Source organism: Lampris incognitus, chromosome 20, assembly GCF_029633865.1.
Source record: "Lampris incognitus isolate fLamInc1 chromosome 20, fLamInc1.hap2, whole genome shotgun sequence".
NCBI classification, from domain to species: domain Eukaryota; kingdom Metazoa; phylum Chordata; class Actinopteri; order Lampriformes; family Lampridae; genus Lampris; species Lampris incognitus.
The window spans coordinates 13436139-13461751 of NC_079230.1; the positions used below are offsets into that span (position 1 = coordinate 13436139).

At 44.0% G+C, this 25613-nt stretch overlaps 1 protein-coding gene across 1 annotated transcript; it reads right to left on the minus strand.

Annotated features, from left to right (window-relative positions):
- Positions 1–110: 110 nt before the first annotated feature.
- On the minus strand, positions 111–23615 carry si:ch211-63p21.1 (uncharacterized). The gene is made up of 8 exons (XM_056300860.1): positions 23507–23615; positions 22676–22787; positions 14003–14092; positions 13561–13635; positions 7331–7401; positions 7034–7205; positions 5992–6082; positions 111–202 (listed from the first exon to the last, which is right to left on the minus strand). Exons 2-8 carry the CDS (start codon positions 22742–22744, stop codon positions 111–113), a joined length of 660 nt encoding a protein of 219 aa, XP_056156835.1. The 5' UTR covers positions 22745–22787; positions 23507–23615.
- Between the last annotated feature and the right edge of the window lie 1998 nt (positions 23616–25613).

Below are 25613 nucleotides of genomic sequence, written 5' to 3' on the forward strand. Positions count from 1 at the left end.
CCCTCCAAGCAGTTTGAGCTCTGCCAATTCAAGGTTGTTGACCAAGACACCTCGTGGCCTTGGCGGCCATTTCTGCTGCATTCCAGATCATGTGACTTCGTCGGGGGGCATTAAATGCCTAGAGGGTCATCAGCGGGATCACATTGCTCCTCCACAGGCTCACATTGTGGAATCTGGGTCAAGTTGCTGGGGAAGGTTGTTGCTGTTAGGAAAGAAACAACATATTTTCAGTTGTCTTCTGCACTGACAGAGGACACAAACAGCTGACGCTCAGCTCAACCATAGCCTTTATATTCTCTTTGCTGATCATAGACCCTTACCGAGTCTTTCACTCCAGGTATTACGGCAGTGCCACAGAAGTATCTTATCCTGTTTTCCTATAGCAGCGCAGATCTTCTTGACTTCAGTTTCCGTTGCAAAACAGGTTTGATTTGTATTTTGCTGTCAAGTGATGACTTTATTAGGTGAATCTGCTCCAGCACTGAACGGCATTGTAATTCCTGTGTTCAGATGTAAAATATTGAACACTTTGGAAACCAAATCCACAAAATTCACCTCTGAGTCGGTGTCAGTGTGGCACCCCTCCAGTTTTATTTTTTATTTTTTTCTCTGGATGATATCACAATTTCAGAAACTTGCTCCTCTGGTGTCTAGCTTTGGAAGAGAGATGTTGTCAACAAAAATACATTTGATTTGACCACAGTTCCTTAAATCACTCAGCCATCACACCAGACTCCAAACATACTCGAATTTATTAGGAATATGATAGAGGATATTCCTAAAAACCACAGACAGCAACATGTTAATTCGGTTAATATGTTGTGGATTTTCACTTTGAACGTTGGTGGGTGTGCTGAGGATGGCACTGGCGGGTAATACCACCAAGCTGTAGAATACATTCCCACCTTAGGGGGATGACTGATGCTCTTCTCACATCAGCCCCATTTCATTACTGAGGCATGGAGCCAGCAGTCTCAGAGAAAGAGTTTCAAATGGTAAAGGTTGCAAAACTATGAGATTTGATCTGGTCCTGGAACTTGTCGCGCGGCTCCATGGGTGCCTCACATCCAAACCTTGGCAGAGGTCTGGCTGTGTCCACAGTGCCATGCTGTATATGATACAAGTGTTAAAAGGGTTCTAACATCTGGTCACAGATCAGCATGCAGAAAGATGAAACAAACAGACACTTTTGTTGTTGCTAAATACATATTTAGATGTGTAAACACACGTTTACATCAACTGGTTGTAGGACTGTTTACTTTTCTGTTTGTTCACATCACATCCCTGGACCACAGCGGATGAGCAGATGCTGTTTTACTCTCATTATCACCTACAGGAGAGGGTTTGGCTCTGTTAGGCTCAGAGTGTAGTTATGAAAAAGTGTGTTTTCCTCCACACAAGTCTGATTGTTACCATGGTGACGTGAGGAGAGGGGGAGTGAAGAGTGCTGACCTCGTTATGGGACCCTCCCCCTCAGGCCCTTTCCTCCAAAACTGCAAACATTGATGGACCTGTATTCATAAAGCCTGTGATGATGATGATGATATTTATCATTATTATATTATTATTATTATTGTTATTATTAGTATTATCATCTCAACAGCAAAGACATCACAAATGAAGGACTCGCTATAGCACATGACCCCAGGCACCCCTTCAACCCATTCTTCACTTTACTCCCATCTGGTCGTAGGGCACAGGTCCATAGCTTGAACAGCTGCTGTGGTAGCGGGGACAAAACTCCAACCAAAGCAAGCTTTTCTTTAACAATATACCCCGCAGAAAGTGTTTGTGTACGTATATTTGTAGCTGTACCTATGCACTCGTATGGGAGTGTGTAGGTTAATTTCTATGGAAGTGAACTTGTATTTTGATCTACAAGTCTGGCAACAAATTCCCTCAAGAGGGCCAATAAAGGGTCTATCTATCTATCTATCTAGCTATATTCTTGTTTCATGCATATACTGTTTGATTGAAATCACAAACATGTACAATTAACCATCAGTTAAAGTCGACACCCAGACAACCTACGCCTATTACGCACAGAAGTGAATACATACGGGATCGGCGGTTGGACTCCCCGTGTTACCTCCGGCTTCGTCGGGCGTCCCTGCAGACACAATTGGCCGTGTCTGCGGGTGGGAATCCGGGTGTGGGAATATGTTTTGGTGGTCGGTCGGGGCGCCTGTTAAGGGGGAGGGGGAATTGGGGAGGGGGGGTAGCGTGATCCTCCCAAGCGCTATGTCCTCCTGGCGAAACTCCTCACTGTCAGGTGAAAAGAAGCGACTGGCGACTCTACATGCATCGGAGGAGGCATGTGGTGGTCTGCAGCCCTCCTCTGGTCGGCAGAGGGGGTGCAGCAAAGATCGGGACGGCTCGGAAGAGTGGGGTAAATGGCCGGATTACCCCCCCCCCAAAAAAAATACATACAATACGTCCATATATTCATCTACAGATCCAAACTAGCTCAAACATCATGCAGTCAATAGAACGACCAAGGCAGTCATTTTGACGGCTTTGGATTTTCAGTGTTTAACATACAGACCGGCCCCTCCCTGGATGCTCCTAAAATTGCATATATGTGCATTAAAATGAGTTTTAGCTCAATTGCACACAAAAAGTTACGGTAAGATCTACCTAAAACGGCCATGAGCGGTCAAAATGACCACTCGTAATTTACACGTCATCACGCACGTCATGTCACTATTTTTGACGTGTGTTGGGTGCGTCATTTCCTTCGCGAGGTTCATTGCTCTGCCCTGGAAACACACTAGCGCCCCCCAGTGCAGAGTAACGGTCTAAACTTGAGTTTTGATTATTGCCAACATGTCTGGTTACAGACGCACCATGGCTACCACCGAGGCGTTGCAGTATTTACAGGCGTTGGACAGCGGCCATTTTAAGTTGTTTGAAAAATAGTATGAAGGTTGTTAAAATGTTAATTTTGGTGTCAGTCGTTTCTTAACAGACATTCTAACATATGCAATGCATTAATATCTCAGTTGGCTATTTATCTTGACAGAGTGTAGAGCTTAAAACTCGTGGGTGGTCATTCCATGGTCGTCTAGTAGCTTTTAAGTTCCGGTCGTTGTTTTGGAACCGTTTCTATGGTTATTTTCAGGTCTTTTTTTACATTTCACGTTTTATAGGCCTCGTTACGTTTGTTAGATTAGCAATATGTGTTTTCCGTTTTGTTTTTCAGGTAATATTTTCACTTTTTCAGTTTTGCTAAAAATAGTATTAAAGTTGTTAAAAGTGTTAATTTTGGTGTCAGTCGTTTCCTAACAGACGCAATGCATTAATATCTCAATTGGGTATTTATCTTGACAGAATATAGAGTTTAAAAACCGGCGGTCTTTTTGACCACCCGTGGTCGTTTCAGGTAGGAGTGAAATCCCGGTCGTTCTAGTGTTAAGTATGTAATGGCGCAAAAGAGAAAGAAAAGGCAGGTTGGTACCAAATAATGTATAAACAAGGGAAATGTTAGTTTTCAAAATACAATCTATTTTTATTGAACCCTTGTGGCCCCATGAAACAAAGAGGTGAACATGTACATGAAAAATAAAGACAACTAAACAGTACGACAAAGATAAAAAATAATTCAAACACTAAGAGAACGTTTGTATGTGTGTGTGTGTGTGTGTGTGTGTGTGTGTGTGTGTGCCACAGTCTAAACATAAACTTATATGTAACACTTTTCTACAGAGCTGCCGAGCAGCGTCAACATGGGAAGGACCTTTACAACAATCAATAATACAAAAACAATGTAACGTGAAATGTACAGTACAGAGAAGTGATGAGGAAATGACCTTCTTTTCTTTTAACAGGACTTCAAATAAGCAGCCGAAAGACTGTCCTTTTGACGTCGATATCTAAATACATAGTTAGATTTCATTGTTTGCAAGCTCTTTTTATTTGTCTTCCTTTTTATTTTACAGCAAAAAAATACATTGCAAGTGAAACCGACAAAGTTAGTAGGATGGTTGTCAGGAAGCCAAATACTGTACACACTAATACCAGTCGCTTTCAGCGGGGTTGAGTCAGTCTGCAACAACAACCACAATGCCGGTCGTCCCTTTAAATTCAACATCCTTACATTAAAACAACAAAAGCACTACGTACAGTACTAGAGTGGAGCTATTTCTGAGTTCTCCTGCTATTGCTTTTGAATATACGCCGAGCGCCATCACAGAAAGTCCCTGCTTTCGTAGAGAATGTACCTCGGATCAAGGGGAGGTGCAAGGAGGTGGAGGAAAGTGCCAAAGACAGAGCAAGGGTGCGTTAACAACGGCTTGTGGGATTGCATAGTTCAGCTTCATCTTCACATACATGTTTTCCCATCAAGTTGGCCTGCACGACCTTGAACCCATTCCCCTCGTCCCTCCCACGGCTCTTTACGCCAAGGAACCAGCTGAGAGGTCTATTTTTGTTGAACGAGGGGGTGAGACGAGAGACGGCGAGATATGACGCAAACGCAAGCGACGTGTTTCTGTTGGTGCTTTGAGGAACAATTAGCGTCGGCGGTGAATGAGCAGACAGTTATTAACCCTGTGGATGTTGAAACGGGCAATAGGAAGGACCTGAGCCAAGATATTTGAAATGTCATGGGAACGCGTGAGGAATTTTGGACTTTCAGCTGCAAGCATATAATGGTTTCAGTCACCTCTGAGATATGCATACACATACAGTCAATTACACTGGCTGGCAAGATGGAGCAGTCTGAGGATTGTGCCAGCAATTATCATCCCTACCTGATTAAATAGTATGTGCTTTTTTTGACTGGATTTCAAATGTTCTCAAACGGATCTTTTTTCTTTTCTTTTTTTACAATTTTATTAATCCCCCATGGGGAAATTATGCTCTGCATTTAACCCATCCCAGCTGTGTAGCTAGAAGCAGTGGGCAGCCGCCGTGCAGCACTCAGGGAACAACTCCAGTTCGTCTCGCCAGGCCTGGGTCAGGGGCACAGACAGGAGTATTAACCCTAACATGCATGTCTTTTTGATGGTGGGGGGAAACCAGAGCACCCGGAGAAAACCCGCCACAGACACGGGGAGAACATGCAAACTCCACACAGAGGACGACCTGGGATGACCCCCAAGGTTGGACAACCTGGGGTTCGAACCCTGGACCTCCTTGCTGTGAGGCGACAGCGCTAACCCCTGGGCCACCGTGCACTCTTGCACTCAGTCACACAATGAAATCAAAGACCCCAGGAGAACATAAGAAATGAACAGGCTCCATTATACAGTAAAGGAAGAAAAAAGAAGTGACTCAAGTTCTCTGTTAAATCCGTCACGTACAGCAGGTCCTTTTTACGAAACAAAGACTTAAAGGAACTTATTATCCTTTAAGAAACAAAAACAAAGTTCAGCTTAAGCCGAGAGCACACTAGAAGGCTTTTAAAAGTCTTAAACAACTGGCAACTCACAATCACACATCTAACAACTGAGTCTCACGCATTACAGTCATAGACAAGCACACTGGTTATGACTGCAGTCACAGAGGTTCACATACTCGCAGACAAGCTCAAACTACTCCAGATTCCAGCTGTAAAAATCCAACATTTGATGTGATCGGGATAGCTCCAACTGGTCGAAGGCTCAACTGAGAGGCGAGGGATTTGAATCTTAAAACCTGGCACACTACAAGATAATGTGTGCCGACTGTCCTCGGTGATCTGCCCTATTTTGCGCAGACTGGTGCGGACTCTCCACGATGATTAAATCCTCTACTGTGTTCCCGGCTTTACTTTTGTAGTCTAAATCATTTTAAAAGAGCGGAGCGGGTCCCCCCCCCCCCAAGGTGAATATTTTGTTTTCAGATGAACCTAAAAAATAAATTAGAAAAAAACTGCCAGGAAGTCAATTCAAGTGCTGGCCCACGGCAGGAGAAAAGACATAATGACAATGATGACAGAGAGGGAGAGAGGGAGCGAGAGGAGGAGGATGAGGGGAAGAGATAGAGACGAGGGCCACAGAGACGCCAAACGTTTGGGGCCTCTGGGAAATTCTTCCAAGGTTTTCTGGCCCATGATGCTCGGCTGGCAGATGACCAACGGTCTGACCTGGGATATGCTCTCCTAAGAACGAAGAGACAGACAGGGCAAGAGACAGAAAGAGGAGCCACAGACAGGCATGAAGAGAGACAGGAGACAATAATAAAATGAGAGAAAACGACTGATCATAGGCCGAACAGCCATCACGCACATGCAGAACAGACATGGTGTATTGCTATAAAGACACAGTTGTGTACTAGATACACAACTCTGTTTTTTTTTCTATCCCTTACACCAGTGTTTCCCAACCCAGTCCTCAAGGACCCCCTATCCTGCAGATTTTCATTGTAACCCTGCATAGGTAGCCCTGCTTGTACTTACTCAACCAATCACCTCATAGCACTTAATTATGTAAGGTGTGCAACATCTGACATAACTCATTGCTGATTGGTTGAATAACTACAAACAGGTACCTATTCAGGGTTGCAAAAAAAATCTGCAGGATAGGGGGTCCTTGAGGACTGGGTTGGGAAACACTGCCTTATACAGTGTCAGTGGTCTCTCCACCCTACGTGGTAGAGCAGGGTCTGGTTGATCCTATTACCAAACTCTAGGAGAGGATAGTGAAATAAACAGGTGGAGTTACTCGGTTTAAAAGAAACAAATCGCTATTTTCATAGACAGGACTTGAAGTAACTGCACTCCTCCAAAATTGTGTTGAACGGCAAACTCTTGATGTGGCAGCTGAACTCATAAATAACATGTTGGTGATTTGGGAAGGTGAGCAATGGCGAGCTCTCCCGTCAAAACGCCATCATAAAATGTTGACATTTGTCGATTTTGTGGTTGTCACTGTAGATACAGGAGGAACGAGCATTATCTATTTGAGCAGGTCCCATAACCTGCTTATCTATCGTGTCTGTGTTTGTTTGTCGCCTGTTAAGACATTGCTTGACAGGCGTTTTGGGGAGAAAAAGGAATAGACAGGGATGTGCACTGATCAGTACCTACAATGGGTGGTGCTGTGTTGCCTACCTCCAGTATGGTCCTGTTTTGCGCTCTGTGGGGACTGAGTCTAAGGTTCCATCGGTGGGATCTGTGACTCCGCCCGCCATCGTCCTCGCTTTCAGTGGTGTCTTGCCGCGTTACCCGGGGACGCTTACGTCTCCGTGAACTGATTCGCTGGAGAGAACCCGGCTCCTGCAATCTGAACCAATAGAATCGAAGGCAGCAGGTTAGAGGCGGAGCAAATTAGAGTACTGTGTGTGTGTGTGTGTGTGTGTGTGTGTGTGTGTGTGTGTGTGTGTGTGTGTGTCTATGCTTGCATCCAACCTGCAGTCTGTATCCTCTATATCAGCATCTGCGTCACTCTCCCCCTGAGGGTCAGACAAGACACACTCCTCCTGCAGAGAACATACATCCAGAAATAAGTAAGTCAAGTGCTTAGTTGTTAGTTAATCAGTTTGTTTACTGGTTGGTCAGCTACATAAGAACATCTTTATTTCATTTCATCCGATGAAAACTGAGTGGTTCTATTTTTTTCCAAGTTTTTTCGAGTTTTCACCCCTGTCTCTCCTCCACTCAGTCTCCCTTTCCCTCTACCTTCCACAAGATTAACACACAACGGCATCCCTTCTGGTAAGTGCACAAATGGCTTTTCTTTGAAGGGCAATAGGTAAGAAAATAAATGTCCTTTAAATGCAGTGACACATTCCTTTGGAATGCCTTTTAAGATATGAAAACGACTTTCAGTAACTTCGATCACCTCAGTAACTTTTGCTTTGCAGTATTTCAAGTTACTACTGAAATCGGTGACGCAGCCTATGCTATACATGGTCAAAAAAAGGTGGTCCTCAAACAAAAGACGATCATTATGCCAGCAGCCATACCAACATGCACCCTGGCTCTGTTGAATGACAGAAGCTACGCAGGTGTGGGCTTGGCTAGTACTTGGATGGGAAACCTCTCGGGAAAACAGTTGCTTCTGGAAGTGGTGTTGGTGGGCCAGTAGGGGTCAGTCCTCCCTCTGGTCCTAAAAAAAAAAAATCCCATGCCCCAGTGCAGTGACGGGGACACTGCTGGAGGAGATGCTGTCCTTCAGATGAGATGTTGAACCGAGGTCCTGACTCACTGTGGTCATTGAAGGTCCCATGGCACTTATCGCAAAGAGTAAGGGGTTCCCCGGTGTCCTGGCAAAATCTCCTAACCTGGCCCTCTCCACCTGGCCACCTAGTCATCCCCCCATGTAACTGGCTAATGATTCCTCCCTCTCCACCTCAAGCTGATATGTGGTGAGCGTTCTGGTGCAAAATGGTTGCCGTGCACCACCCAGGTGGGTGCGCCACATTGGTGGTGGTTGAGGTGAGTTTCCCCCCTTCACTGTGAAGCACTTTGGGTATCAAGATAAAGGGCTATATAAACATAATCCATTATTATTATTCGGATTCAAGAAAAAATTTGCTTTTTTGTACGAATTGTTGAATGTGTAGTGCTTTGTCAGGTTCTTCTTTTGCAGGAACAAGTACTGTTATGAATTAGTATTTCTATTTCAGTAAAAGGATTACAATTCCTAAAAAAAATATGTTAAAACTGTCCCCACTCCATGTATATATATACCAGCAAAGTAATCTCACTGGTTTATCATAGTGTTGTTTTATGGAGCCCTTGGCCCTTATCTGGCATATGGAGCTTCCCTTTGGTTCAATATTCTGTCAGTTTCTGGCAGATGTATGGGTGATTTTCCTGGTGTGCTGTTGTGCATATATCTTTTTGTGACATGTGCATGATGGGTAGTGTAGAGACAGTTCAACTTCACTAGTTACCTAGTGGGGTTAAACTACAAATATTAGATTTAAAAAATTGTGCATTAATCCATCTGTTTTCTTTACTCACTGACCCCTTTACATCTTTACAAGGGGGCTGGAGGCCACCCTGGAATTAGGGCTGAACAATAATTCATTCCACAATCAGCATCGCAATACATGTTTAACAGTCACATTGTGAAGGACGGGTGGCCCGGGGTAGTCCAACCTTGAGGGTCGTCCGGGTTGTCCTCTGTGTGGAGTTTGCATGTTCTCTCTGTGTCTACGTGGGTTTCCTCCGGGTGCTCCGGTTTCCTCCCACAGTCCAAAGACATGTAGGTCAGATGAGTCAGCCATACTAAATTGTCGCTAGGTGTGAATGTGTGTGTGTGTGTGTGTGTGTGTGTGTGTGTGTGTGTGTGTGTGTGTGTGTTTGGGCGTGGGCGCCCTGTGATGGACTGGCGGCCTGTCCAGGGTGTCTCCCCGCCTGCTGCCCAATGACTGCTGGGATAGGCTCCAGCATCCCTGCGACCCAGAGCAGGACAAGCGGTTTGGATAATGGATGGATGGATTGTAAAGGACACAATGTAATGCAAATTGGTCTCAGTCACATTAAGCTAAAACCCGTATCGACTGATACGAAATGAAATCTGACAAGGTCCTCTTTTTATGACTACTCGAAGGAAAATCTGACAAATAATATAATTTAGGTAAGGGATAATCGATGACAAGGTGTGCGTTAAAGGATTTTAATGCACGATGAGAAAGTAAAGAACAACCCAAAGCGAGGTGGAGTGTGATAAAATCCTGTAATGCACAGCTTGGAGTTGATTATCCTCTTTATACAATGTTTACTTGCCGAAAAATTAAAAGTATTCACTTATGTTTTGTTGATAATTTTGGACTCAGAAATAAAAGGTTATGAAGCAAAAGTTAGCCGCTAAGCTAAATCTTTGAATGTTCACTGGGCTTGCTAATGATTCAGCATGTTGCTGTGGTTACATGGCAAATTTGTGGCCCGCAGAATTTCCTAACCTGGCTCTCTCCATCTGGCCACCTAATCATCTCCCTGTGTAATTGGCTCAATGATTGCTTCCTCTCCACCTCAAGCTGATGTGTGGTGAACGTTCTGGCACAAAATGGCTTCCGTGCATCACCCAGGTGGGTGTTACACATGGGTGGTGGCACTAATTTATATCAGTGATTAAACTCTAGCCAAACTCCATGTGCATTATAGACTGGGGGGGGGGTTCATGTGTCCATGCCCAGGGGCCCATTGTCTCATAATCTGCCTATGCCTGTATACATTATTGGCGTGATAAATTTCTTGCTGAAGTTGTGAAAGCTGAAAGCTGCTTATATCTGGTGAGATTATGTAACCTCTTTCATACTATCCCTCCATCCATCCATTATCAAACTGCCTATCTGACTTAGGGTGGCGGGATGCTGGAGCCTATCCCAGCAGTCATTGGGCGGCAGGCGGGGAGACACCCTGGATAGGCCGCCAGTCCATCACAGGGCCGACACGTTCACACCTAGGGACAATTTAGTACGGCCGATTCACCTGACCTACATGTCTTTGGACTGTGGAAGGAAACCGGAGCACCCGGAGGAAACCCACACAGACATGGGGAGAACATGCAAACTCCACACAGAGGACGAACTGGGATGACCTCCAAGTTGGACTACCCCGGGGCTCAAACCCAGGATCTTCTTGCTGTGAGGCGAACACGCTAACCACTGCACCACCATGCCGCTCCCTTTCACCTTAACATCTTACATGTATTTACACTACGATGTAACCATGGGTTACAATAGCAAAGCCTAAGCTGTACCAATTGGTTTTGAATAGGTTTCTGGCCATGATATGTCCTAATTTTTTTTCCACTTTCTTTTATGGGTGCAGTTTAAGATAGAAATGATAGCAAAAGAAAAAAAAACACAAAAAACTTGTGCATACAAAATCAAAAGCACAAGGTTTTCCTGCAGCACAGGAGTGAATCTGCAGAGAATTTCTCAACAGCCCAGTGACTCATCATTCACTCCCACTATGTTTTTAAGCTGAAAGGAAAGCTGCTGCATTTGATCATGTTGGTTGTGTCAAAAAGTGTGTGTGTGTGTGTATGTGTGTGTGTGTTGGCGTAATTTTGAATTATCATCGTAGTCATTAAGCCTGATTCACCCGACACCTTTGAATGCTCATACAGTTCATGAGCAGTTGCCTCTGTGACTTCATGGCTGGTGTCACTACAGTGTGGTGGGTGCTTCGTATTGCCAGGCATAGCTCTGACAAACTGCCATGTATAGTCTATGTATGGTCTACGGTCTATTGTGAGTCTTACGCTGTCTCCTTGTACTGTATGTGAGATCCTGTTGTCCCTATATCATGTGTCTTGGTACTGTGTTGCTATGCGAGTTGCTGACATATTTGTGGACTGAAGCATCCATCCATTCATCCATTATCCTAGCCACTTATCCCAACCGGAGTCTAGGGATGCTGGAGCCTATCCCAGCAGCGACTGGGCAGCAGGTGGGGAAGACACCCTGTACAGGCCGCCAGTCCATCACAGGGCCAACACACACACGCAAACACACACGCAAATTCACACTTACGGACAATTTAGTACAGCCGATTCACCTGACCTACATGTCTTTGGACTGTGGGAGGAAACCGGAGCACCTGGAGGAAACCCACAGGGACACGGGGAGAACATGCAAACTCCACACAGAGGACGACCTGGGACAACCCCCAAGGTTTGGACCACCCCAGGGCTCGAACCCAGGACCTTCTTGCTGTGAGGCAACCACACTAACCATTGTGCCATGCTTCCTCTTTTAGTATTTTAAATACATTTTAATATTTTAAATATTCTATTTTAAATTTTCTAAAATTATTTTAAAAAACATGACTGCTGGGATAGGCTCCAGCGTCCCTGTGACCCTGAGTAGGATATGCGGTTTGGATAATGGATGGATGGATTTATTTATTTATTAAAAGTATTTTAAATATTCTAAATACATCTAAGATGCTCTGGATATTGGAGATAGCAGAGACAATTGCTGAGCACTCATTGATGGATTTCTATGTCAATTATTATTTTGCAAATGGTCATTATGACACTGACATATACAGACATTCGATTGTGCACATAATGCACCTGTGTGCACTAGTACGCCATACTAACTTATCACAGGCAGGTACTTTGTGTTGAGCATTCACCCTTGGCCAGACAAAAAACCTCTAAACATTTGTTTTATCTACAACATGTAACCAAAGGGAAAACAAAATCAACAACAAAAACTTCAGAACACCCTCTCAGCCAATTCGGCATTGAAAAAGGTAGAATTCAAAAGCTGCAGTTGCCTACCAACACGGGGATCGCCGGATTGAATCCCTGTGTTACCTCTGGCTTTATCGGGCGTCCCTACAGACACAATTGGCCGTGTCTGCGGGTCGGAAGCCGGATGTGGGTATGTGTTCTGGTCGCTGCACTAGCGCCTCATCTGGTCGGTCGGGGCACCTGTTCAGAGGGGAGGGGGAACTGGGGGGGAATAGCGTGATCCTCCCACGCGCTACATCCCCCTGGCGAAACTCCTCACTGTCAGGTGAAAAGAAGTGGCTGGCGACTCCACATGTATCAGAGGAGGCATGTGGTAGTCTGCAGCCCTCCCCGGATCGGCAGAGGGGGTGGAGTAATTGGCTAGATGCAATTGGGGAAAAAAAGGGGGACAATTCCAACAAAAGAAAAAAAAGTTACATCATGTGCTTTTTAGTATATCAAAAAAGGTCACATTTGAGGTGCTTTGCAAGGGTAAGAAATAGTAACGGTAATCAGACAACATTTATATGGTGCTTTTCTAGTCTACCGACCACTCAAAGCGCTTTACAATGTATTCCTCATATTCACATTCATACACTGATGGTGGAGGCCGCCATGCAAGGCGCCAACCTGCTCATCAGGAGCAGTTAGGGGTCAGCGTCTTGCTCAAGGACACTTGCGACATGCTCGCTGGAGGAGCCGCGGATCGAACCAGGAACCTTCCAATTACTAGACAACCCGCTCTAAATCCTGAGCCATGCTGCCCAATGCTGCCCGTAAGCGCAACAGTAACTGCAACACTGAGAAAAAGAATCTATTACCTAAAGTTTCTCACTTTACAAAACTTCTCAACTGAGTCAGAAATATCTGAGGGAGTTTTATTTGAAAATTAGTTTTGGTTTGATATTATTTCCAATTTCCAATTTCATTTAGCAGATGCTTTTATCCAAAGTGACGTACATCTGAGAGTTAATACAACCAACACAAGCAAGGATCTAGTCAGGAGGCGACAATGCAAGTAAGCGTCAAAAAAACTAGGTTCAAGTCCGAACCGTTACCGAATGCTTTACATTACCAAATAGTTCAATGTGATGAACCTCAGTTGGTTTCTTAAACATGGTATTTTTAAATATGAAAGCAAATATTGTGATATATGTCAACAGCACAGCCCTGTGATGGCCTGGTGGCCTGTCCAGGGTGTCTCCCACCTGCCGCCCAATGACTGCTGAGATAGGCTCCAGCATCCCCGCAACCCTGACAGCAGGATGAGCGGTTTGGATAATGGATGAATGGATGTCAATAGCACGTAAAATTCCCTACGGTTATCGTGGTAACATTTTCCATATTGCCTCTGGTTTGTTTTATCACACGTGTACTCGCACACACACAAATAGACACAAACAGGCACACAAACGCATCTGTAGCTGCGTGCATGTATTACCTCTGTGCCGTACCCCTCAGAGTACCTGGTCAGTGCTACCCTGCTCTTCCCACAGTGTTCACACGTCAGCGTGTCCTAAACATGCAAGACGGGGAGAAAAGACAAAGTAAGTGAGAAAGCAAGGCAAGAAAAAAAGGGAGACAAGGAAACACTCTTGATCGTTTAATTCCTTTTAAATTAATTCGACAGTTTGTAAATCAAGCCAGTTATCACCAGATACAGCGCTGCTAAAACACTGTGCACGAGACAGCCACAGAGACAGAGGGGACACAGAGATACAGAGATCCAGGCAAAAGTGGAGAAAGAGAGAGAGAGAGAGAGAAAGAAAGAGGGAGGTCACTGGGAAGTTAAAGACAAAGAAACTCATGTTTGAGCATGTTGTGAGCGTCGCTGTAAAAGTCAAATGAATAAATAGATAAATAAATTGGAAAAAAAAACTCACCGTCATTGGCTTGTGTGCTTCTGAATAGAGTGTACAGGGACCAGTCTGGCACAGACACAGCACATCTACCTCTCCACAACTTGCCCTCATCTGAGAGAGAGAGAGAGAGAATGAGAGAGATTTTTCTTTTGATTTTCTAAAAAACTTTATAGAAAAATTTATAAAAATCCAAACATTTTTTCCATGACAAAATATAGCACTGTACAGTACAGTTAAAACCACAACAATTTCATCACCTACTTAAAAATGGTATTAAATATCAAGTCATCACTTGCCACGGAACATACTGCATCACTATACCACCACTTTTTGATAATATCACCCATGTTGCTCATTCCTTTAAAGAATCTAAAATCAACTCAGACTCTGGCATTCACCAATGACATGAAAACAGCAAGTACTTCCTGCCCTGTCCTGTTCTCCACTCTGTTCTTCTTGCTACTATAAATTGATAGTTTGACCTCCGTACTACCAGATTTAGTAGTTGCCACTTAAAGGCATTAGACGTTTTGTAGCCAACTCTCAAAATGAAGACAGTCTTAGACCACCTCTCACCAAACCATTTAAAAACATTCTTCTGTGCATTAGAAAGGTCTTTTGCATCTGTAAAAACAATGAAAAACAGTCTACTTCTCCACAACATGGACATTTACTTGAAACTGTGGGGTTGATCACAGAGATAAAACTATTTACTGCAATGGCACCATGTAGAATCCTCCATAGTAAATCACCAGTCCTTTTCTTTAGAGGTAGTTTGTATAAAACCCTCCATACTGGTTTCACCCCACTGCCCACACCTAGTTCTTGTCTCACACTGTGTCAACTCTCCCACCCAGTTTACATTTGTTCAGCGCTTTCACACGACAATTATATAGTTTTTCCTTTGACTGTGTACAAGTCCACATATTTGTAGTCAATCATGATTAATAAGGGTCCTGTGAGTCCATCCAGATTTGGAAAAAAATTCAGTTCTGGAAATAGATCATTTTCAGCAGTAATGTTCACTCCACCACTGTACTCCTGCAGCATCATAACCTCCTCCTCTGTCAGTCTCAATCCGCATACTTAACATGTTCCTGGTATACTACTACTACTACTACTACTTTTGGTTGCTCCCGTTAGGGGTCGCCACAGCGGATCGTCCATTTCAATGTCTTCCTGTCCTCTGCATCTTCCTCTGTCACACCAGCCACCTGCATGTCCTCTCACCACATCCATAAACCTTCTCTTTGGCGTTCATCTTTTCATCTTCCCTGGCAGCTCCACATTCAGCATCCTTCTCCCAATATACCCAGTATCTGTCCTTCGCACATGTCCAAACTATCTCAACATTACATCTCTTGCTTTGTCTCCATCCAACCTGAACTGTCCCTCTAATATACTTGTTCCTAATCCTGTCATTCTTTGTCACTCCCAATGAAAATCTTAGCATCTTCAACTCTGCCACCTCCAGCTCTGCCTCCTGTCTTTTCATCAGTGCCACTGTCTCCAAACCATATAACATAGCTGGTCTCACGACCATTTTGTAAACCTTCTCTTTAACTCTTGCTGTTACCCTTCATCACAAATCACTGACACTCTTCTCCACCCACTCCACCCTTCCTGGACTCTCTTCTTCACCTCTCTTCTGCACTCCCCATTACTTTGGACAGCTGACCCCAAGTATTTAAACTCATACAACTTCATCACCTCTACTCCTTGCATCCTCGCCATGCCACTGTCCTCCCATTCATTCTCACATCCCCTGTCATCACCTTGCAGTCTCCAGTGTTCCTGGTCTGTCGAATAGAAATCTGCTCGAGAAGAGAAGCCACAGCCTGGGTATCGGTCAGTCCAGGACCAGTTACATCCACTATTCTCCTCAGAGTGACCGCTCCAGTAGCGCATAGCATGCTGGTGAGACCAGGTGTTGTGCTGTCTTGAACATCCATTCTGGCCCTATTAATGAGAGGCTCTTCCAATAGCGAGTGCAAAGAGCTTGTAGGCTCCAGTCTCTTCCATTTAAATAAATTCCATGTTTTAAAAAGTGCTTGATAAAAAGGTGGTAATTCACATAGTTTTAAAAAACTAAAATCCATTAAAAACAATGCAGTGTCTAAACCCAGACCAGCTGTCCTCAAGATGCTGCTTGTCAAATCTCTTCAAACAACATATTTTAGACCTGTAAGATATCTCTGTACAAACTGTAATAATATGAATGTAGCTATTCTTCTTTCTATGTGTACTAGACCTTGCCCCCCTTCCTCTTTTGGAAAGAACAACACATTCTGGGGCACCCAATGTAACTTGTCCCAGAAAAAAAATCCACTAAGATGGCTTGTATTTTTTGTGTTAGGTCTTTAGGTGGCTCTATGCAGGCCAACCTATCCCACAGAGCAGAAGCAATCAGGTTATTAATGACCAGCGCCCTGTCTCTAACAGAAATTTGTGGCTTCCGCCATTTCCATTTATTTAACTTTCCTTCTACTTTTTCTACCACATCCTCCCAGTTCTTCTGGACTATGATCTCATTGCCAAGGTACATTCCAAGATAGTTGAAATCATTCTTGTTCCATGTCAACCGCCCTAGTAGACTGGGTAGACCCCCTCCAACTCCCCACTACCAGTGTTTTGCTCTTTTTCCAGTTTACCATTGCAGCTGATATGGTTCCAAAATCTTTAACAATTCCATCCATTTTTTTTATCTCTTCCAGGTTTTTGACAAAAACAATGATATTAACTGCATAAGCCGATAAAATATGTCTTTGGTTAAGATCCTTTAAAAACAGACATCCAATGCTACCCCTTACTTTACATAACATGGGGTTCAATAGACAATGAATAAAACATCCCTGAGAGTGAACAGCCCTGTCTCACCCCCCTTCACACTTTGAAAGGGGCACTTAGACCTACCTCAATTAATTGTCAGTACACTCGCAATGTCCCGGTACAAAAACCTTGATCGTAGCTATAAGACCTGGGCTGAGACCAAAATTCTCCAAAGTCTTCCAAAGGTAAAGGTGCTCAACCCGGTCAAAAACTTCTTCCTGTTTCAAAGCCCAAAGAACTAGAGATTTCCAAGATATCTCAAATTAAGGACACATTGTCCAGAATGGACCTACCAGGCACACAGTATATCTGATCTTGGTGAATTACTGAGTCCATCACATCTTTCAGTCTGTTCACCAGCACTTTGAACATAATTTTATAGTCTGTACAGAGAAGAGACACAGGATTCCAGTTTTTAATCTCTTATACATCTCCTTTCTTTTGTAAGAGAGCTATTAACACTCTCCTGCAGCTTATTGGTAGCAATATGTCTTTAAAACTCTCATTAAAAACTGTTAAAAGATCTTCATCCATCTCTCTCCAGAACTCTTCATAAAACTGCACTGAAATCCCATCAATGCCAAGGAACTTTCCCCCTTCCATGCCCTGCAGGGCTGTGAAACATTCTTGTAGGACCAGTGGTTCTCCCAGCTCAGCATTAACTTCTTCCGGGACTTTGGGCAAATTTTCACAGAAGTATCCAAGCAGTTCTTTGTCTTCTCTATACTCACTGCTGTAAAGCTCAGAGTAAAAACACACTGCTTGCCTCCGTATCTCAGTCTCTGAGTTCCTGTCCTGTAGTAGAGTGCAGAGCATGAATAATCTTGCTTTGCCTGTTCCTCTTCTCCAAGCCAAAGAAGAACTTTGATGGGGCATCCATCAGCGCGGTGCTCTGAAAACACGAATGGGCCAGCATCCCCTGAGCCTTAGTGCCCAGTAGGTCTGTAAGAGCAGGTCTTTTAGACTTGAGATCGTCAACATGATTTCAATTTCCGGTGGATTCTGCTAAACTCTGCAGTTCACAATTTCAGTCTTTCGCGTTCCCATAGATCTGATAATGTCCCATGTGACATTGAGAGTGTACTGCTGACAGAGACGTTTTATCTCTGCTTTCTCTACTTTACAATCTACTGTCACTACTTTACAATCCTACCGCTGTCTCAATGATTTAAAAATCTTGTTTAGTGCTCTTAAAACTTCCCCAAAAAATTCTTTTAATACATATTTAAAACTAGCATCACATAATAAAATTATGTTAAAACGCCAATGTGCACTTTTAGGCGTTGAATTAATCATTAAAACATTACAAATGACCAGAAAGTGATCAGTAAAACCAACAGGTAACATTCTGCACCTTTTAAAAATGTTAAAATTATGTTTATAACAATAAAACCAGTCTAACCTAGCCAGGGATATTAAATTCTCTCTAGTATGAGCCCAAGTATATTGTCTTTTATCACCATTCATCCTTCTCCACACATCTACTAAATCATGTGTTTTCAGTAGTTGTCTCAGTGCACGTTGTGATGCACTATGAGGTTCTACATGATTTGTGTCTATAAAATTTTTTTCAGTACAATTAAAATCTCCTAAAAATAAAATTTCTCAATGTTAACTTTACTTAAAACAGTGCTTAGAACTTGTAAAAAAAATGTACTCTGTTAGGGCCTATAGTAGGCACATACACATTCATAAAAACTATATTAAAATGTTCAACTGTTGCTCTCACTACAACAAGTCTGCCGCCCACAGTGACCTGCTCTACCTCAAATGACGCTGGTACAAAGTTGTTTGAGAAGAGATTGCCCACTCCCCCACTGGTTGTGTTCTTGTGACTCAGCGCCACCTCTCCACCCCCATTCTCTCTTCAGTTCAGGGTCATTAAAACTGTCAGTGTGAGTCTCCTGCACAAACATCAGATCAGTTCCTTTAAGTCTCATCAGCGCGTACAGTAGAGACCTTTTTGCTGCATTTCTTGCTCCGTTTATGTTCAGTGTACTGATATTAAGCTACTCATTGAAGAGAGATTAAAAGCAAACATTACAACACTGACTTGCATTGAAGGTGTAGGAGCTTATTCATCATTATCTCCCATTATTTAGCTCTTGTCTGATTCTCTGAACAATTTGTTTTAGTCTATATACTTCCTGTTCAGTGAAACCTCCTTTGCCTTTACTGCTCATCTGTAGCCTTGCAGAGCTAGTGAACAGCTCTCTGTCAGAGAGGTAATCCTCAATTTTTACTCCCTTCATGTTTGTTTTCTATAAGAACAGCTTTGAGTTTACCAATACTGTAAGCTCTTTTGGTTTTACAGCTAACAGCCACTTCATAGCCAGAGGATTCTCTCTCCCTATTAGCAGCAGAGTCCTCCTCCATACTGGATCCAAACACTGTGTCTATCTGTTTTGCAGCTCTCTTTCCTCTGGTCTTACTCGCTATCCCTTTCTTTGCCTGTGGATTTCCACTGTTACTTTTAGTTTCCCTTTTCAGATGTGTCACTCTTAGGGCCTCATCATCATCTTTCATGTCAACTTCATGTCCTCCCAACATTACATCCTCTGCAGCACTTTCACTGACAGTTTTCCTTTTGTTTTGCAGCCTCCTGGTTCTCACCTTCCTCATTTTGTCCTCCCTCACTCACCTGACTGTCTTGTTGTACTTCGCCCTCCTCTTCCAGTCTTCCCTCACCCACCTGACTGTCTTGCTGTACTTCACCTGTCTCCTCCTGTCCTCCCTCACCCACCTGACTGTCTTGCTGTACTTCACCTGTCTTGTCTCATTGTCCCCATCTCATTCTGGTTCTGTTGCTCAGTTTCCCTTCTTCCAGCAGGTGCCTTGTTAGAACCATTCTGTCCTGATGTAGAGGGGTTTTTTTTCTCTCCTCTGGACTGGCTCTGATGAGATGTCCCTCTCTACCCCAATTAAAACATCTCATATTGTCGGATGTTACAAAAATTATACATTCAAAGTCATCTACTCTAAGTTTGAAGGTTAAGTTCAGCTCCTCACTCGTTCAAGATCATGTGTAGCTGCCTTCTGTGTGACACTACATGTTTTAAATGAGGAGACTTACAACCTGAGGAGACTTGGGAGACTGTTTTTCCATGTCGAGATAACTCCCGTGTCAACACTTCATCTCTAATGAACGGAGGAACATTTGATAAAATCACTTTTTTCGCCAGTGTGGCATAGGGCAGAACAGATACGAACGTGTCAGACTTAACACTGTGGTAACCCACAACCTGCCCCACGGCCAGAGAGCAGTCCTCCACTGAACAAGGGAAAGCCAGCATGATCTTAATGCCGTGCTCCCTGGTCAGTTTGGCCAGATCCATGCCAGTGACTAGCACGCCGACCAGTAAATGCTGGCCGACTACAAAAACACACACTAACCCCCTAAAATCTCCATATATACACACCAAACAAGCAAGCTATACAATACACATTATATACAATATTTACAATTAAAGGTAAAGATAGAAAACAAGTTTGAAAGTCACTCCGTAGAGATCGCAACAAACGCTCACACGCTCCACTCACTCAGTCACGCCCCCATCCACTCAGAGAGAGAAAGGGGGGGGGGCGAGAGACAGAGATGGAGACTTAGGAAGAGTAAGACAGAGATCCAAGGTGTTTACATCTGTGAAAGAGAAAGTAGAGGGAGTGAGTGTGTAAAAGAGAGTGACCGAGAGTGAGATACAAATGGCTATGGATTGCCACAGGTACTCAGAGGGAAAGAGAGGGGGACAGTCAGACAGAAAAAAGAAGACAGAGAGACAGAGAGAGAGATGGCCATGGATGAGCACTGGTCCTGTCCCATGAGCCAATATAAAGAGAGAAGAGAGACCCTCAGAGTCACTGAGTGGGAGAAAGAGACAGAGAAAGAGAGAAAGTGACTGAGTGGGAGAGGGAAAGAGAGAATCACAGAATGACCTATCGATTTATTGGACGCTGTTAGTCCATTACTAATTGGGCAGCAGCATGTTAGCAGAGGTTACATCAAGAGTATGGGCTTCGAATGAGGCCTTGATGTACACATAGATGGAAACATATTAATATAGTATAGAATCACTTTGTGCAGCACAAACTTGTAGGCAGTATTATTTGTCCAGATGCAGACTAATTGACCCTTCATCTCTTCCTCTCACAGACCCCCCTCTTCCTTTAAATATCCTATATTATATATACACGTTAACCCCAGAAAGGTGAATCAGTTCATCTGGACACAACATTTATTGAGAGAAATGTTTCAGTGTAAACTGACTGCAGGTATCCCCACCCTTATAAACCACATTGGCATAATGAGTGAAACCAACGACCAAATTTCATATGCAAACTGGTGTGACCATTAACTAGAGCTTCAACGGCAATGTGTATTATTCACAGAGGATTGGGGAATGGTTGCAATCACAGCATTGTAAGATGGCGACAGATGTATTCTTAGCCCCCCCCCCCCCCCCCGTGTTCAGGGATAGTCATTCCTGCTTCACATAGCTGGCCTCTTTGACTCCCTGTTCAAACCAGCATTCCTCCCTATCAAGGATGTGCACATCCTCATCCTTGAAAGAGTGGCCACTGGCCTGTAGATGGGTGTAGACTGCGGAGTCCTGGCCTGATATGTTAGCTCTCCTGTGTGGTGCCCTTCTCTTGACCAACGTCTGTTTGGTTTCCTGATGTACAAGTCACAGCAATCCTCCCGGCACTTAACAGCGTACATCAGGGGTGCCCAACTCCAGGCCTCGAGGGCCGCAGTGTCTGCAAGTACTTGTTGCAACCATGCACTACACTACCTGTTTTAACTAATTCCTTTCCCTCCTTGGTCCAAGAGTTGAGCTAATTAGTTAAATCAGGTGGTGTAGTGCATGGTTGGAACAAATACCCGCAGACACTGCGGCCCTCAAGGCCTGGAGTTGGGCACCCCTGATGTACACTATATTGCTCTGTTTGTGCCGGGGGACCCGATCCTTGGGGTGGACCAACTTCTGGTGCAGCGTGTGTTGGGGTTTGAAAGCAACTGAGACGTGGTTTTTGGAAAATACGTATCTCAGTTTGACCGACACTCCCGCCACATACGGAATCACCACTGGTTTACGCCTAGACAGCTGTTGTCCTTCTCTCTTCGATCGGCTGGTGCACTGTTTGGGCATCTTCCAGGCTTTGACAAATGCCTAGTCAAGATAACCACATTTAACCAGGGCCTGTTTAATGTGGGATTTCTCCCCTTCCCCTGGCCGCTGTGTCAGCGGGGGCGTTGTCAGCTCGGTGGTACAGTGTCCTGATGACTCCTAGTTTGTACTCCAATGCATGAGGAGAGAATCCAACTTTCTGGGATTTCCTTACCTAGATTATTGAGCATGCATCAAGATATATATTTTAACCTTAATTTGATGGCTTAAGAAAAAATGTACACCAACTCCTGTGTATGGTGACAAATACAATTTCAGTGTTCAACCTCAGTGTGCTTTAATCTCATGAAAAAAAAAAGGCATTTGTATTGCCAAAGTGTTTGGTAATACATTTGTTTGTAAACTTAAATGAAACCTCGAAGATATAACGCTCACCCTACAGACGTCCCGGTTCTCATTTTTGGTATGGGTGAATGCACACACAGAACCAAACCTAAACACAAACACAAAAACAAATGCAAACACAACATGCGCACAGACAACTCAAACGTTAACCTAACACCACATGCAATGAAGCTTAAGACACAAACACATACGCACAAACACAAAAGCAAACGTCTCATGCTTGTACACAGCACCTTACATTATGACATGCATAATGTATGCACCTGCACACCCACACACATGCACACGCGCACACACACGCACACACACAAACAGAGCTGCTGCATTGCCGTACCTCACAGTCATTGTCAGATGTCTCTCCAGAGGAAAAGAGGCCATGAGAGTCGGATTCCCTCCGCAGCATGCCCTCTGACCTGGCTCACACGCTCATATGCATGTACACGTCCCTGGACAACAATACAGCACAGACCATTTTCATATACTACAATAACTTCCGTTTTTTTTTTTGCATGGTCACACTACATAACATCTCATTTAGAAAAGTGCACGACAACTTTGGGACGATCATACAATAACTGTTATTTAGGTAGCTTTTACATATACAAGTTGTCGTCAGAGGACAGCTTCCATCAAAAAAAAAAAAGTCAGTCGTGATCATCACATTTGATCCAAATTTCATTTTGCAGACTGAAAACATAGACAACAGGCAATGGTGCACTGGTGTAGTTTTTACATCAGTTATAATAACATCTGTATAGTACGGCGGATGGTTCCAAGTGAATTCTAGCCTTATTTAAGGGCACACAAGGGCTGCAGGTAGTTTACCATGAGAAAGACAAAAGTTGTGTTGAACATATGTCGTTCTCAGTGTGGTAAAGCGATCCCGTGGCACATGCAACGAGGTCGTGCTAGTCGAGATTTCCTCATCACAGCTCGATACCATCGCACCTCTGCAACATCTGGTCTCCAGTGTCCGCACTGAAATTACGTAACGGGGGGATTCTGTGTTTATAGCATGACAACTTTTCCCATTTGTCTTGACGATGGTGAGCGGATGCAGAAACGCACACACACACACGTGTCTATCGGCATCCTTTGCGCTACTTAAAACCTGTCACCAAAATAACTTCAGACAAGTGAGAAAGATGTCAACTCCGTAGCTTACCTTAACTTGAACGCATCCTGCCCGGCGAATACGACGCTAAAAAAAAAACAACAACAAAAATGGGGGCTCAAGCACACAATCTAGGGATTTGCAAGAAAACGCGGCGCCGTCTCTGTCTTATTCGCGGCGGAGCCATGAGCTGGCGACGCTTGCAGAAGGCTGGACATGGTAATCCGCTGCGTGATGTCAGCCCGGAGCGAGCGACCGCTGGAGACTCGGGGGCGCGCCTCGTCCGTAGCGCCGGTCCAAAACAACGCGGGAGCGCGCAGCGCGACGGGGCGGGGACACGGAGATGGACGGCCGCCTCAGCGCGTCACGGGCGGGGAATAATTGACGCCACCGGTTTCGCATCGTCACAAGTCACGACCGCCGCGCTGACGGCTTGTCCTGCAGCGTGGAAATTGTCCCGCCATAGCGCAAAATGTATTAACCCTAACCCTAACCCCTACGTCCAAATCTAGCCTGCGCATGCGCAATATCGCCCGGTGGGATGAGCGTTAGATAACCCGCTGCCTGATGTTTGTCATCTGCCTGTGGCTGCCTTGGAGCAACGTGCTGACCCGGTATTTAGCTGTCCTCCAAGAAAATGACACCTCACGTCAGTCAGGAATGCATTTTTGTATTCAGAGAGGTGTAATCTGAGCAGGGATGCAAAATCCTCCTCTAAATCATGGGAGAAAAGTGTGGGTTCACGGTTTGCGAGAAGTGATGGGTAGCATAATCTATGGCGCAATAACCTCAAAAACCTGTTGTGTTGCGTCAGATTATATTCATCGTCCACGGCACAAGAACAAGAGATCCTACTTGACAAATCCATAAAAACCCCAGAAAATTGTTTGCATCTGGTAGGCTTCCAGTGTTCACTTTTAGATTACCATTGCCTTTATTTGTGTAACTTTTGCATTAGGGTACCCAGCTACTATCCCTTGACAAGGTTGCTTATATTCAAGTAAAAAAATAACGTCAGTAAATACAATCTCCTGCAAGAAATTTCCACTGCAAAATTCAACACGTCCTCAACTAAAGACTAAAGGCTGTTGATATACTCAAAGCAAACTGGGAGTGATTACCTTTTCTTTTCTTTTTTTTTTTTTTTTGCTCTAATCTCTGTGATAGCTCGTAAGTCCCCAAGGCATACAAACAAACACAAACAGTTCTGGACAGCATCGCACGTACACACACATAGATGCACCACAGACGGACGCACTACATGCAACACACACACACACACACACACACACACACACACACACACACACCATAGGCATACTCATACAGATACAAACGCACGTACACACTTGAACACATGGGTAACAAGTGTGCAAGCAAAAAATGCACGGATACACATTCACATCTCCGGAAGTAGACTATTGTGAACGTACACAGGCACATAAATAGGGAGACAGATGCACATGCACACATTTACGGCACACACACACCATTGGATGTGCGAACACAAAATTCCCAGGCATTTTCATCAAAGGATATCATACCGGAAATGTCTGTGCCCGTAGGGAAATCTGTGAGGTTTCGGGGACTGTGCCATGTTAGGATCACTGAAGGGGGACTTGACCAACTTTACAGCACAGCCAAAACACACATGGTCCTCATTTTATTAACATCTACACATTTTGATTTGAAGAATGTTATGTTGCTTTTTTTTTGTGATCAACAATTTTTATTTTTTTAAAAACAGGACACAACAAACACACAAACAACAGCAACAGGGCAGCACATTAGCAACAATGTTTAAGGACTGAAATAAAAGGGGGGGGGGTTTACAGAATAAAAAAACCGTATCCACAGTAGCTGAGAGTAAGAGACAGACATTCCCAATGGAACAACAAATAATAACGGACTGAAAAGAAAGAAAGAAAAAAACAAACAAACAATAAAACAAAACTATACACTGTATATACAACCATCCATTTCTACTAGCTCCAGGTCTGATGTTACTGGGTGTGGAGGGGTGCGAGACAGGGGAGATCTTATGTTGCTTAATACAATTCAAGTGATCTAATTCTGGGTAAAACAGGCATTTAACTATTTGTCACCATGTGTACATCATGAATTCAGTCTTCTTTTTTTAAAATTTTGATATACTCTA